At 37.8% G+C, this 16413-nt stretch overlaps 1 protein-coding gene across 4 annotated transcripts in view; it reads left to right on the plus strand.

The window, feature by feature from the left end:
- Window positions 1-16413, plus strand: part of LOC136834772 (trichohyalin-like) — a 153613-nt gene that overhangs the window by 127961 nt on the left and 9239 nt on the right. For 2 of the 4 annotated variants that reach the window (XM_067097437.1, XM_067097427.1), the window contains 2 exons: window positions 912-1170; window positions 5830-5978. In XM_067097437.1, the coding sequence (XP_066953538.1) occupies window positions 912-1170; window positions 5830-5978 (408 nt within the window). Of the gene's footprint in view, window positions 1-911; window positions 1213-5829; window positions 5979-16413 lie in introns of all 4 variants that reach the window. The other 2 variants (XM_067097417.1, XM_067097407.1) reach the window with 1 other exon arrangement.

Genomic DNA, 16413 nt, shown 5'->3' on the forward strand with positions numbered 1-16413 from the left:
AGCGGCAGAATTTCATGAAGGCTCCTTGCATCTAGCGGCACTGGAAGCATTGATGATGACAGAGACTTTATATTATACACCAAAAAGGGTATAAATTCACATAAAAATTAAATATAATTTACCAAATTATTGTTAATTGCCTACTTCAAGAGGAGAAATCAGTAAGAATGAAGTGGTTATTCAAGGAAAATAGATGTATGTAGCAAGACTTACATGGAGTAAAATGCTTTCAGAGCTTCCAGCTGTGAAGGAAAAAATATGCACTCATATTGAATCGGTGTGAGAGAATATGCAACAACCTGTAAAATGTAAGAAATACTCTACTGTAATTCCATGGGAAAAATTAATGAAACAAAATTTTCAAGAAAATAAGAGTACTAAAATAAAACTTTTGAAACAGACAGCAAGATGTAGATGAACAGGCCCATAACCTTGCCATGGTGCATAACCTCTTCCCCAGTCATCACTTCTTCACTGCCTTGTTAACAAGCCTCAACTGTCAAAACTGTTTGAATATCTAATGTAATGGAGTTTACAGTGAAAAAAAATTGCAGTGTGCTTGCTTTATATTCTTCTTCTTTGTTAGTCTTCTCCTTTCCTTATAGGTAATTAAATTCAGTATGTAACCACAGAGTTCTCGTTTATTGTCATATTATTAGTAGTTGTAAAACAATGGCCGATGTAGGTCGAGTTGGTTCACATCACATGACCCAGTTAGCATTAGAATGTTGTTTTTTCAGAGACGATTCAAGAACAGCCGAAGCTAGGTAAGCGCAGATTACTCCATATTTGAAAGCATAGGAAAAATACAAATTTCTTTTTAATTTGCTATTTTTTAAGGCAGCAAAATTAAGTGCTAGAGGCACTTAGAACTTTGATTTGCTGAACTGTAAATCAATTTTTTTTTGCAGAATGACACATCTGGAGTTGATTATGGTGTAGATGAAAACAATCCGGGAAAGATGGAAAACAGCTCAATACTAATGGCAGGTAATTTTGGAGATGACCAAGGAAAGAAAGATATGAATTTGACTGTCAAAGTAGAAAATGACATGAGCCTCCTTGATGACCTGAAGGATGAACTTGATATTGATGGTAGAAATCAACAATTTGCTGCAGCAGGAGATGGTCAAGGTCAGATGCCACATCGAGCAGATGAAGCCTGCGCAGGTGAAACAATTGATCCTTTATCATGTGTGGAAGTTGATGAAGGTACTGTAATACAGTAATATTTGTATTATTGCTTGCAGTGCTTGTAACTTTACCAGAGGTTGTAAGGTTACTCATAACAACTTCGTATGCTTGATTAGTTTGATGAGAGTATCTCATGTCTTGAGTTTTCACTCGTATACTCTGTGGCTATGCTTTTCTTTTGTTAAATGTATTCTAACGAAGTACGTACTGGTTTGGGTTACCTTCACATCACTTGGTATGGTATGAACAGTGAAAGTAGATTTACAGTAGTTGGTTTTGTTTGTTCTTATGTTTTAGTCAGAATTGTTTACTCTCTGCTTCAACTTTCTTCCCAGACAGAGAACGTGTCAATTAACAGACAGAGACTATTTTTCCTATCTATTACTGTTTCATATCTGTTAACATATTTTTTCCATTACATAGTACTTTTTAGCTATCGCAAATAACATGAAATACCTGTTGCATTGGGAACCTGGAATAGTACGAAAGCCCTGATGTACTGGAAAAGGGATAGTGTACTAACATATCACAAAAGGGGATGGATGAATTGTGGATGTGGTATCTCAATTGTATATTGATTTTATCTTGTTTGATCTTATGTTCCTGTGGAAATTGACTTACTGGGTGTTTTTCTGTAAAATTATACCCAATTGCAATATTGAAGCTTAAACTACTGATCATATTATTGACAAAACTGCCTCTTGATTTCTCGTTAAGCTTAAAGATTAATATTTGCCTCTGAGTGGACAATGAAAAGTAAATGTAACTTTGTAAAACAGGATCAACTCTAGGCTACATATATGTTGTAGGGAAATGAATATCAGTGGCTTTTTTTATTTTCTGATAATTTGCATTTATTTTTTATATATTCTGTTCTTATTGTTATTCCTAATGTGCACGCATTTACAAAGAACAAGTCAGTTAATGTGCTGAGCAAAGTTTCTTGGGATAAACTGCTCTTTTGGGACTAAAGAGGAAACATATAGAGGTGTAGTGACATACAAATAAAAGAATAAACATTAAATAAACTAATAGACAAAAGCTGTTCAGAACTGAATAACTGTTGAGAAATGTCAGGATAATTAAGTTATGAGCATCAACATACATACCACTACTAAAGAGCATCTCTTTTAGTGGTAAAAGAAATGACATGATCTGTGCCACTTCGGAAATATGTAGATGCATATGTTCTATAAAGCAAACAGTAGAGGCATAAGCAATGAAGATTCATAAAGACAGATCCTCATTGAAATTAAGCTTTTGTATTGTAGGTACATGAGATACCTTCATTAATTTGCATAAATTGCCCTTTGGAACAACTTTGTCTAGAAGATGAAATTCCAGAATATTGCTGACTTTTAGAATAGAGAACATGTGTTAATGGTTAAAAAACTGACCCTTGTATAAATATTACAATCTCTTGCAGATATAGGAAGCTTTACAGTAAATACCTATGTTTGTGGTAACTGTGATATATTTTTAAAATCTGGCAAGAAAATGAAACTTGAATTTAAAGTAATAGGTACCACTTTAGAATCCCTAAGTTTAATGTAGCATTTACTGAGCAATTTATGGAGTTGGAGCATGGTACATTTCAGGCTCATACCTCACTACTAGTTAGAACACTTACTGAAATCTGTAGTTATCTGTTAATGTTAGTAGGCACTTCATAAGTCATAAGGAGTGTGGGTAATTGCTGAAAGAACTGCAGCATATGCATGAGGAATTAATCTATCTTTTTGTAAGGCCAACTGTCTAGTAGATTGAAGGTTTTATAATTATTAGTTTATCTTTATATGAAATAAGCTTACATGGGTATTAAATTGGAAAGCAAACTTCTGCAAAGTTGGAATATATGTGAAAGTATTTAAATATCGTAAATAAATAAGTCATTAGATGTGCAATATATATAGAATTCCAGATAAGTAAGAATAACTTATGCTGTGATCCTTGTTGCTGTAAGTAGCATTATAGCGTCATTTAAACTTTTGAGCATTTTTATTCAAAATACTGCCAGGTGGTCTGTTCTACAGTTTGATAATAAAGTGGAAGACTTAAGCAAAGTGGCATTATAACACCTCAGTAGAATGTTGGTGATGCCCTTCAAAGAAAGTAGCACTCAAAAGTTCTTAGGGATCAAAGGTAATACTGTAGCAGGAGCTCCCTGTTAGGCACTGGCTAAACAGGACCTCTTTCACTGTTGAATAAAATCTAAATTTCCATTGGTGGGAAAATGAAACCACCACTTTTAACAATATTTCCAAAAGACAGAGATTCTAGGAAGCTGTTAATATCCAGACAGGAGAAAAATAAAACTCAATAATAGTAAAACACTAGGTCAGAAACATGTAGCATCAATACCAGTATTTACACACACATTTGGAACACAAAAGAAAATACATTTCTGTGAGACGTTCAAGGTTGTGAATGAGGTAATGACTGATGTTCACATGAAAAAATTTTTGTTTTAAAAATTCAGCTTTTAGTATACAGTACTGTAGCTGAATTGGAATGTTTTATTGCAGATATCAAAAGAACAATTATGTTTTGATTGTAAGAAACAGGACAGAATACTATTATTTTACCTTAACGGTGGACTAAAAAAAATGGCAATCACTATTCACCAAATGTTGCTTAATATGGCACTAGGAAAATTAAAATAAGCAACAGTAAAATTCAAAAGGATGTTTTGTTAAAAGAAAGAAATGTCAGTCTGTGGAACAGAAACAGAGGTCAAATTTTAAATTAGTTAACAAAGATGACAAGAAAAGACATTCAACAAATACAACAGAATATTATACAAGGAAATATCATTGGAAAGGAGATACACACTAAAATTGCTGTGGAAAGTAGGTACTACTACAGTCTCTAATTAAATGTAGAATATCAAGAGCCAACAAACTGAACATCTCTAAGAGCATCGTAAGTCCAATAGCACTCTTTGAATTGGAAAATTGTATTCTTATGAAGAGTTGGGAAACAAACGCTAATAATATTTTAGATCTTAGTATTAAAAGATAGCAGGTCCTGTTTGTGGCAGAGCACTTTAAAGTCCTGATAGAGGCATCGTGATTATGAAATTTTTTTTATAACAAAACAACCATAGATCTCAAATTTCATAAAATCCAAACACGGGCATGTAGGACATTACCATGAAAGGATGAGAGCAGACTACCATGGTTGGAAGGAGAAAATCAATAGACAGACCAGGGGGAAATGGAAATAAAACCATATGGAGATTTTACACACAGTGGATATTGAAGATCTTCATGTCATGTCTGTCCTGAACAGCAGTAGTTCACAGTGAGGCTTAAGAGGCAGTAGCTAAAATGACAAAGGTGCCTGAACAGTACCCTCAGGAATACCATTTAAAATGAGTTTGCAGTCTTTAACAACACTGTCAACCACAAATCTCTGTTGCCAGTCATTTTAAAAAACTGTGAATGGGATGAAGTATGTAGCCTGCAACACTTAAGTTACAAAGTTGATTTAAAAGAGTAAATTGGGCAACCAAATCAAAGGTAACACTGAATTTATGCTAGTATGGAGAAGTCTAGCAGAAAAATACTGTTCTTCTCCATGAGGTGCAGTAGTTTAGAAATAATTCTGTATATGTGGTGTTAGTTTCTATACAGCATTTTAACTCTGAGGTCTCTTAAACTTGGAGATCTTGTTGTATCTTATAGAAAAGTGTCATTAATAAGTCCTCGTAGTTTCTTATATTTTTTATTCTGTGGATGATAGAGTCAGATTGTAGCAGCACTAGGTCAATCCCTTGACAAGGAAATACTAAATTGAAAACTAAGTAGGATAAATGAAATCATTCTCTTTACCACAAAGGGTGATATGCACATTGTGTTAATCAAGCTTTGTGTGTAAAGAGAATTTCTTTTATCGTATGTAGTTTTAAACATTTCTTTTTCAAGGAATTGGCCACATGTTGCTATGATGCAGTTGTATCACTCACAAGACATGTTTTATGAAACTAGAAACTTTTTAATGATCCTGTTCTTTAAGAAAAGACAAGATCTCTTAGTTTAAGAAACATAATAGCTAAATAACTGCATGGGAACAACTGTACAAGCAGTACAAGATTGTGATTTCTGATTCTTTTTGGACTTCATTGCACTTCACACCAGACCCTTGTCTATGATAAGTTTTTGAGCACACCTGTGCCCCATATTTATGCTTATAAAGATAGTCACAGTAGCTTATATGACAGCTGTCACCTGTTCAAACACTGACCAAACTTTACGTTGCTTAACCTTGCTAATCAAGGGACCTACTGTATTGCAGATATGTTAATTTCTGGCATTCATTGGTAATCATGCATTGAAGTTTTTACCTGACCAAATTTTTCCACTGATTTGAAGACCACTGGTATAGAGATAAGGTAACACCACCCTTCTAACATATTAATATCATTTTTACAGACAGATGTTATCACCTGGGGAGCAGAAGTTCTTAATATTTAAAAGCACACAGGGACTTTTTTGCACATGTTTACAATTTTTCCTTTTATTTTTAGGCTTTGCATAAATTTGGTTCAACTTCAGTGTAGGTGTTTAACTGTAGCAAATGATTGAATAATTGTGAATGTCTATTTATCAACACAATTAAACTTTGCATTTTCAGAAAATTTTGTTGTTGACTGCGACCCTATGATTGTCACCAATCCAGGGCTGTCTGCTGAAGTTGCCAGGCCACTTTCTTCAGATGACAATAGCAGCTATTCTTCCTCATCCAATCCTCTCTTTACAGATATTTTGAAGAATAATGAACTTGTAAGTTAAGAAGTATTATCTTTGAGGTTTAGTATAAATTTTTGTAAGTCATTATTAGATATAGATATGAATATTGTTTGGGATGAATTGGATCTTACCTGCTGTTAAAGTTAGCTTGTATCTCTGCGCCGATAGGCAAGTCGTCATTCAAACAAAAGATCAGATGGCTGCCCGGATGACTGTCTAGTACACCTGTTCTCCACCAGATGTATTTCGTATGTTGTAACTCTTGTCAGAATTCTCCTTGCCACCATTGTGTATAAGTGCTTGTTGGTATTTCATGGCTGTTTGCTGCTATTATGGTACTGTACATTTATTTTTCCTAGGATGCCGCCACTGAAATCAAGGCTAAGAACCTCAGGTTCCGTAGGAATGATTACTGTGTTAGCGGGATGTTGATTTTTTAGAAGATACAGACAGGTTATGCTGGCTGCAGTGGTATAAAGTGTGATCTTGAGAATAGATGTGAGGAAGTAGGGATTTTTGGACTTTCAGCTCAAGTTCGTTAGTATAGGAAGAGAAGGAAAGCAATTAGTTAGGTCAGGTTATCAACCTGTCATTTCTCCCCCTTCCAGGTCCTTCATCTGTAGTTATCCATACTCAGTCTAGGCTTTTCTTTTGCTAATGCTTTAGTTAGTACTAAGGCTTCCTCTTTAGCTCTGCCTTCCACTCACCTTTCGGGTCAGGAAAAGCGTATTGAGAATTTTGAACAGGACGTAACTTTATTTTGATCAGTACAAAATAATTTGTCTGAATTGGTTAGGGAGCTGGTCCAGGTCCATAGTGTGTGGTCATTTTCACATTCCCTTATAAGAGGTAAGGTGTTGGTGCCCTCGCCGTCTGTAGCCTGAGCCCAGGACTGCCCTGCGACAGTTGGAAGAGTCTGCTGCCAGGGAACCGGGTCAGTTCTAGGGGCATTGTGGTTCTTTGCCCTCCTTCACCTGCCTTCCGTTTTTCATGCTTTTAGTCTTGTATAATGTGTTACCCGAAAGATAATTTTGGTAAACATTAATCTTCACTACCTATGCAGCTTCTGCCATCATTGGCACCTAGTATGAGGTTGTTAGCACCGATAGGACTAATTATATAGGTATAGACAGTTTTATTAAAAGTAATGTCTGTAGAGAGTTTTTCTTATTCTGATGTAATGACAGCTCAGTTTGATTGTTGAACCAATCACTTCATCTTTTGCTCATTCTGATCCTTGTCAGCTAGCCTATTCCTCTTTCTCCATCGGAGATGCACTTGTTCATTCTTTACATACTTTTTCTTTGGCTATTGACAAATCTCTTACTTCTGACTTGATTAATGTTTTTCTTTCCAAATCTGCCATGGTTCAGTGCCTTCTGTCGTTCCCGAGCCAGATATTATTCTAGCTACATAGCTTTCTAAGGATTTGTAGTATGGGAATGCTGTTAAGTCTGTTGACTTGCTTTCAGATGAGGCAGGAGAGTCATAACTCCTCCTCCCCCACTTCCCAACATTTCCCATTTTCTTTTGGTGCCGTGTTTACTTTCGCTCAGCTGACTTGTGTGGACTCAGCTGAGTCGCTTCAGACTGCGTTTTCCTGTCTCCCTTTCATTGAGTCGTGGACGCAATGCAGGTACTTGGCTGCTTTAGCCTTCTGTTGTCAGGTGTCACTTCCTGTCGCCTCCTGTCACCAGCTATCTCCTTCTGTTGCCCTCTGGCAGAAGAAGAGTTAGAATCGGAGGATCTCCTTCAGTTTGATCGGTGTTTGCTGGAGTGTTGCACTTCGCTGTATCCTCATTTAGTTGAGGAAAGAGGCCACAAAGAGAATAGGTCTCGCTTGTCTTCGAGTATTTCAGCGCCCTTTAAGTATTTGGAAAAGAGAACCCAAGCCTTCTCCTTCAATTAGAGCACGTTTCGTAAGTCTTCTCATACTCAGGCACACAAAGCTCCCTTTAGGTCTACCGAGACTTGTCTTCTGGATTTTTATGAAGTCACGGAGCGCCGCCTCTTGTGATACAGGTGCTTAATCAGTGCTTAAACTGTGTTCAATAAAAGATTCTGTTTTTTTTTTTTTCTCTCTCTTTCCTGTGAAGAGACGAACTTGAGACTGACAAGTGCTTTGAACATGTTGAAACAAAGTCTCAGTTTAGATTGTCAGAATTTTTATCTTTTATTGAACTTTTGCTCAGTATGTTGCCTCTTCTCTGCATCAGCTTAGAGAGGTTGAAGCGCTGGCTTAGTGTTTTTTGCACCAGTTTAGGGAGTTTATGAGGCTAACTTTAAGGGTTTTTGGCACCAGCAGGAATTTAGCGAGGAAGAGTGTTAGTTTTTAACTCATTTCTGATGCTGTAGGCTAATGTCATGCTTATATTAACTCGGTTTGGAAGAAGCAAGAACATTTATGCTCCTATCTGTAGTAAAGGCTTATGCTGCACAGGTTAAGGTGATAAGGGAGGATATATTGTTACAAGCCTTGTTTTATACCTTTCAGGGATAAGTTCAGCCCTGAGGTTCTGGTAGATGGCTAATTGCAAGCCTACTGGCATGCTTGGAGAGATGTAGGAGCAGAACCTTACGTGATGGAGGCAGTGAAGGGGAGTTATGTTTCCTTTTAGGTTACCTTCCACTAGTTTAGTCTCTTGTAGCTGTTCCTTTGTCTTCTCCAGTAGAAGTCTCTTTTTTTGTAGTAATTCACTGGACTTTTTCCTAGCCACGTAAGCAACTGGAGATTGGCGGCCATTGTTGGACACATTGAGACTGAATAACTTTACGTTCCTGTCCCCATGCTTTTTGGTTTTTCCAGCATGGTTTTAGTGACTTTCCAAAAGAATGATCAGAAGTTTTGGTGGACATGCAGGAGATATTTTTCTCATACCAGGACATCCTCAGTCAGAGTGTATTTTCAGAGGAGGTATTGCTGTTCAAGGCACTTTTTTTGGGCTTGTATACAGCACCACTGTAAGTATTCATAGGGAATTTGTTGCCCATAGGTGGATGGTGTCAATTTTTAGGAGTAAGAAATCTTTTCTACTGAGTCACTGGTTCAATTTGGCCAACTCTGTCGACAGTGTTCCAAAGGTCAAGGATCTGTTACTTCACCTGGCTCAGTCCTGTGCATTATGATTTTCAGTCAGCTTCCTAACTCCTCATTTTTATCTAGTGCTGTGGGGATGATACTTGAAATTTTCAGGCTTGTCTGTCAGAAGACGAATCTTTGCGTCTTTGCCCAAAGAAAGCTTCCTAAGTAGTAAGGGCTTTCTTTGTTAGGAAACATGGCCTCAATGGGGATTTTGTCAGAATAATCAGGCTTAGTTACAGTGCCAGTAGGAGGGATGCTGAAACCAAGAGTTGGCCGTTTTATTCTTAAACATATGTCCAGGTTTTGTTTTTCCCCCTCTGTCTTGTAACAGAAATAAAGGATTTTGATAGTGTCATTACACTTGCATACAACAAAGCATGGTCAACACTACACCTGGTAAAGCTTACTAGATGTCAGGGCAGTGGAGAGACCATCGAAGATGCCTAGCAGGTTTTCAGAAACAGCCATAGTGGAAAGATTGCTTCTTTGAGTGAAATGAACAACATGATATTGGTGTCATAATTCGTTCTTGCAAAGGACAGTGTTTTTGGTAATTGGGGATTCAGAAAGAATAAAACTACCTACAGAGTGGCCATTACATCAGCAAGTTCAACAATTGCTGTGGGATTAGAGGAGCACTCAAGTGTAGACTTATTAGCATGCAGATGAGCAGGAACAACCAGTCGACATTACTCCTTTGAGGGCCTGAGGCTTGGGCAGTGGATGTGTTTCTTTAAGTTTGGCCTGATTTAGTCTCATAGGCTTTCCCCCTCTATCTACTCTAAGGAAGTATTGAGCAAATTGCAAGTTCAAGAGTTGCTCAGTGACTCCTGTAAAGCCCTAGTAGCCTCAGAGCAAATGATTTTTAACTTTTCTAGCTCTCTCAGTAGATATTTCCCTTATTCTTCCAGGGGAAATCGACTCAAACTACAGAATTCCATGCATTTCCACTAACTTTTGCATCTCAAACTTAAACTGCTTGGAGATGCTCGACTGCCTCCTCCCAATAAGGGAATTTTCAAGGTATCATGGGTTTTATCCTTGATCAAGTGAAAAACAGCCGTGACTTTGTGTCAGGAGCAGCAGTTTGTGTATTGCTCAGGTGCTGTTCTAGAGGAATTTTCAGCACCTGGAACCTGGTAGACATCAAAAGTTTCTCTGCTTTCTTAGATATAGTAATAGATTTTCGCTGTCTACTTTCAAGGTTTCATTCAATACTTTCCTCTCGGTACTGTCTAAGGTGTTGAGATTGAAGCCCCTTCAACTCAGTATCAGTTTCTCTTTGGAATTAGGTGTAGGTCCAAATTTTATATGCAGATCATTTTGAGCCTCTGGAATGAGTTCCATTGAATTATTTACTATGAAACCTGTTTTATTTAGCACTATCGGCAGTTAAAAGAGTAAATTTATTGCAAGCACTCTCCTTAAGGCTATTTTATCTTTTTGCCATAGAGCTGAGAATGATATCAAGTTTTTCAGAGAACTGTAAGAATTCCAATTTAACCTCTTTGGTGGGAAAGAAAAGGAAACACTTCTCTGTCCTGTTTGGGCAGTTAAAACTCATTTAGATAGACTAAGCCTGGAAGAGGCAGTTATCCTTTAGTTTTGTGATTTTAGAAACCTAGAACATCTTTGTCAAAGGTTAAGCCTGAAGTAGGCAAAGTTAACCTTTTGTTTTGTGGTTTTAGAAAACCTAGATGTCTTGGTCGAAGGTTAAGCCAGGAAGAGCCAAGGTTAACCTTTTGTTTTGTGGTGTGGTTTAAGAAAATCTAGCTGTCTTTGTTAATGGTTAAGCCTGGAAGAGGCAAAGTTAATCTTTTGTTTTGTGGTTTTGAAACCTAGAACATCTTTGTCAAAGAACACGAGATTCTCTGTGATGTATTTGATTAGGCTAGTGCATGAGAACTAACTCCATACCTTTTACCCTTATTGAAGGTAAACATTCATAATGTGAGAGCTGTGGCAACTTCATTTGGTTTTATGACAATTTGTCGCTTGAGGATGGGATTAATGCAGCGCAGTAGAAATGCAATCTGGTTTTGCCCACTCACTACATTAACCCCCTCACGCTTACAGGGGTTTTTATAGGGCTACCCAGTACGACTTGTGCTGTGGAGGGAAAAGTGGGGCTCACGCGGAAAAGTTTTTGTAAAAATTGATACATCCAAACTATAACTGATATATGCTTCTGGTTTGTTTTATGATGTCGGCAAATGATTGAATTTTTTGTTAAAGCAATCAGCAAATCTTTGCAAGGCTTAGAAATAATAAAAAAGATGTGATGAATGTGAAATTTTTAAGGAAAATCATAGATTTTTTTTAATAATCATGAAAAATATAACATTTTCATAATAAAATAAAGTTTTAAGTATACTTACCAAGTAGTTACATTGCAATTGTTTCAAAACCGAATGGCAGGTAGAATTCAGAATTTGCGCCAGCAAAAACAAAAAACAATATGGCAGCTAGGAGATACCCACTCTACCCACTGGTGGAGGAGTGAGGAACTACCTTAACACAAAACTTCAGTTGTTTATGCCCTACATTCATGAGAGGGGAGGAGGGAGGGCTTTGATCATGTAACTACTGGGTAAGTATACTTGAAACTTTATTTTATTATGAAAATGTCATTTTTAAGTATGTAACTTACCCAGTAGTTACATTGCTGATTCCCACACTAAAGGAGGCAGGACCATGAATAAGTAGAACTGTAATTAAGTTTGTGTTAACCTTCTTTTATTGGGTAAAAGAAAAGTTCTAAGTTCCTTACCTGTTAAGTGAGCGATCCATATTGATTCTGCCTCTAAAATATGGAGCTCTTCGTAACTGCTAGATGTGGTGAGGGAGCCATGGGACGTCTATAACAAGTATATTATCCTTGTGACCTAGAAGGGTTCATAGGACACCAAGAATGACCTAACAAATGCCTCTGCTAAGGGCGCAGTACCAACCAAAAAACATAAAACCAATCAATGGGTATCACCACTAGCCTACACCAAAATTAAACCCCTTAAAAAACTAATGACTGAGAGGTACTCCTAAACGCACAGCACAATGTACCCCCCAGACTCCCCAGCAAACTCCAAAACCTGCGTCAAGGAGAAGGGGACACTAAGGAAGGATGAACTTCCTTATCACCTTCACCCAATACCGTGCCAGCCACTACGAAAGGGCCTAGGGTACTGCAATTATCGTATGTTGTCTCCATATCTCATAGATAATGCAAGGTGAACACTGACCTACTCCTCCAAAAGGTTGCTTGTACAATAGAAGAAAGAGACAAATTGCATCTGAAGGCCAGAGAAGTCGCAACCGCTCGTACTTCATACATTTTAACTTTCAAAACACTGCACTCTGCTTCATCCAAATTGTCATGAGCCTCCACTATTCAACTCCAAATAAAGAAAGCCAACGCGTTTTTTGAGAGGGGTCAAGAAGGATTCTTAACAGAGCACCAGAGATGGTCCGAGTTACCTCTAATAGACTTGTCGCTTGAATATAGAACTTGAGAGTCTCTCCTCTTCTATGTCAACTAGATCTGTCAGATTATGAATCTCGAATGACCCTGGCCAAGGCCTGGATGGGGTTTCATTCTTGGCCATAAAACCCATATTAAAGGAACAGATAGCATTTCCATTTGCAAAACCTACTTTTTTTATTTAAGGCATGCACTTCACTTACCCTCTTCGCTGTAGCTAAGGCTACTAAAAATAGCGTCTTTCTCGTCACTTCCCTCAAAGATTCTGTACTGAGGGGTTCGAATCTATCACTCCTAAGCCACTTCAGAACCATGTCCAAGTTCCAGCCTATTAATCTTGGTCCTTCCGTCCTCTCCTTATCGAAGGACTTAACTAAAGCTGACAAATCTTTGTCACCAGACAAATCTAGACAACGGTGTCAAAACACTGAGCCCAAAATATCCCTTTACCCCTTAATGGTAGAGGTAGATAATAGCTTTGTCTTCTTCAAGTACAAGAAAAAATCGGCCACTTGCGCTAAAGATGTCTTAGAAGAAGAGACTTCCTCTCTCCTGCACCAGTCTCTAAAAACATTCCACTTGGCCTGGTATATGTCCGAAGAAGACCTCCTCCTGCATCCTGCGATAGCTTCTGAAGCTTGCTGAGAAAATCCCTTGTCTCGGAGGAGATGGTTGATAATCTGAACGCAGTTAGTGCTAGACTTGACAGACCCTCATGGAACTTTCTTATGTGAGGCTGCCTGATTAGACCCTTCCTTTGAGGTAGAAGCCTTGGATAATCTGTCAGAAGTTCCAGCAGATCTGGGAACCATTCCCTCGATGGCCAAAATGGGGTGATCAGAGTCATTCTGACGTTCTTGTATGTCCTGAGTTTGCTCAACACTTCCCTGACTATCTTGAATGGTGGAAAGGCGTAAACATCCAGATTCTCCCAATTCTGAACCATGGCATCCGTAGCCCAAGCCTGATGGTCCGGAATTGGAGAACAATAAATTGGAAGTCTGTTGTTCTTGGCTGTGGCAAATAGGTCTACCAGCGGAGTCCCCCAACACTTCCATATTTGCCGACATACCAAGGGGTGCAAAGTCCATTCCGTCGAGATCACTTGCTTCTTGCGACTGAGCAAACCTGCCCTTACATTTAGTTTCCCTCGAACAAACCTTGTCAATACTTGCAGTTTGATTTTGCTTCAGCCACAATAACAGAATTCTCGTCGCCTTGCAAAGGGAGAACGAGTGAGTGCCTCCTTGTTTCTGAATATATGACAGAGCTGTTACAGTGTCCGACATGGACTAGTACTACCTTCCCTCTGATCTGTTCTGCAAATTCTGTCAACCCTAGATGAACAGCTACCAATTCTTTCATGTTGATATGCCACTTCTGTTGGCTTTGCTCCCAAAGCGCCTCTCTGTCCCCTAGAACGACCTCTCCCTGTGTCCCTAGAACCGCAACTTTCCCATCATGACAGCCCCTGGTCGGATTCTTGTCAGAAATCTCGAAAATGAAGGAATCCGGAAATTCCTTCCTCCGCCACTTTGCTTTTAGATAAAATTGTAATGGCCTCATGGAGGCGCCCCAGATGCATGAACATCTCTAGGGATGACAATGTCCCCAGAAGGCTCATCCATTCGTTCGCAGAGCAAGTTCTGAGAGCCAGAAACTTCGAAACTTTTTGAAGGCAAGACTCGACTCTGAGCTGACGGAGAAGCCTGAAAATTCACTGCATCTATCTGAATTCCCAAATATACTGTCTTCTGAGAAGGGATCAGATGGAGATGATGCTAATGTCTTTGACTCTTGAGAGGTAAATTCCACCTGGATCATAAAATTCTTTTATGAGATTTGTCACTTATGCTTAAAAATCTGTCATCTTCCAGATTAGAGCCAATGGAAAAAGTTACCCTCAAGGATATTAACAAGAAAGATATAAAGATTCATGCCCTTTCTAGTGATATTCTCACAGGAAAAATGGGCAGGGCAATGGACTAAAGTACGCTAATAGTTTTGTAGCCAAGACACAAACAGATTCCACTGTGCCTCAGCCATCACCAAGTTTTGTTATTCCCCCCTTACTTGTGCTAGTGGAAAGCAAAGACCTGCTCTGGTGCCTGTAAGGATAGGTATCTTTGGAAGATCCAATCTTCAAGAAAATGGCAGTTTAAGTTAATTATATCCTTTTGTGCAAATAAGCTAGTTGTTTGTAAAAATACCATTTTGTCTTGAATAAAGCAGGAGATCTGAAAAAGAGTATACTGTAAATGTGTACCTGTCAGAAGCTTCCAACATTGATGTAAGGGTTCATGAGAACAAGCATAGGATGGTTGTGTTCTCCATATCATTTGTGCCATAGAGATCCCCCTTCAAATTTTGCCAGGTTTTGCCTTAGAAATCTCTGACCTGTGAATTTAGATGTATATGCTTTTGGAACAGTTGTGGCCATGGGCCATTTAGTAACAAACTGGTCATACTGACCAGTAGTTAGATTCAGCTTCATCATTATACTTGATCATATTTCATTCAGTATAAAATACTGTTGTACATGCATCTGTGCTATTGCTGAAAAGGTAGGTATATACAGCACATAATTTTCAAAATTGGGGTTTGACTAAGTAGAAAGTATATCCTTACTAGGATGGTACTACTGATTTTCAATTCCTCTCACTTAGAGGGTAATGGCTCTGAAGGCTGTACAATTACTCCTAAGTGAGTTCACATGAGGCCATCCCTCCTAAATAGCTAATGAGGCTGCTGTAAAGTAATGAGGTTGTGACAAAACAAGTACAGTTTTGAAACAAAATTAATTTTTTGGTACAAACCCATTACTTTACCAGGAGTTCCCACTTCTCACATCTCTAGAATAAGGGTCAGAACACACAAGAATGGTCGTTTTCTTTGTAAAAGGGGCTTTGTAGCCTAAGGCACTTACCTGACTACAAGGAATGCCTTTCCATTTTGAATAATTGTTTACATGTTGCTGACTGCAGGATCAAGTTATTTTAAAGTAATGGGGATACAGGTATAATGAAAAAATTTTATACTTAGCTACTTAGCTAATGTTACGATGACAAAAAAGATGCCAATGGGTAGATAAAAAAAAAAACATTGTCGTGGTGTGAATGGAAAAGATGGTACAGTGTAAAATTTGAGAATCATAGAAACACAGCAGTGTTTAGATCACCTGTAATGGTGTATAATGTACTTTTTTTGATTGAGAAAAAAGATAGCCTTTTTGAGAGAAGAGTGTGAGGATCATAATCATTATAAAATGATTATGTGAGAACTTTGGAAATATTTGAAAAAAGGTTACTTTAAAGTAATGAATTTCTATTGAAGGTAAATGTTTTGTGTATAAAAATTTCATATGTTGCTAATGTTAACATGACAAAAAAAAAATACCAGTGAATGGATGACAAAACATTTGCCAGGTGGGAAGGAAAAGGATGTTTAGAAGAAAACACAAGAACCATAAAAACACTGCTGTGTTTATATCACTTGTAATGGTAGTGTATAATGTACTTGGATGTTGATTGAGAAAAAAGACAGCTTTGTTGAGAGAAGAGAATGTGAGGATCATAATCATTATAAAATGATTATGTGAAAAGTTTGATAAGTCCTTGAAAAAAAAGTTACTTTAAAGTAATTGATTTCTATTGAAAAAATATATGTTTTGTGTAAAAAAAAATTATATTTAGCTGAAATCAACATGCCAAAAAAAATGCCAGGGAATGGATGAAAAACAATTGTCCTGGTGTGAAGGGAAAAGGTGTTAGAAGGAAATGTGAGAATCATAGAAACAGCTGTTTAGGTCACTTGTAATGGTATATAATGTACTTTGATGTTGTTTGAGAAAGACAGCTTTGTTGAGAGAAGAGAATGTGAGGTTTGTAATCATAATGAGAGAATCATAG

The sequence above is a fragment of the Macrobrachium rosenbergii genome, chromosome 4 (genome assembly GCF_040412425.1).
Source record: "Macrobrachium rosenbergii isolate ZJJX-2024 chromosome 4, ASM4041242v1, whole genome shotgun sequence".
NCBI lineage: Eukaryota > Metazoa > Arthropoda > Malacostraca > Decapoda > Palaemonidae > Macrobrachium > Macrobrachium rosenbergii.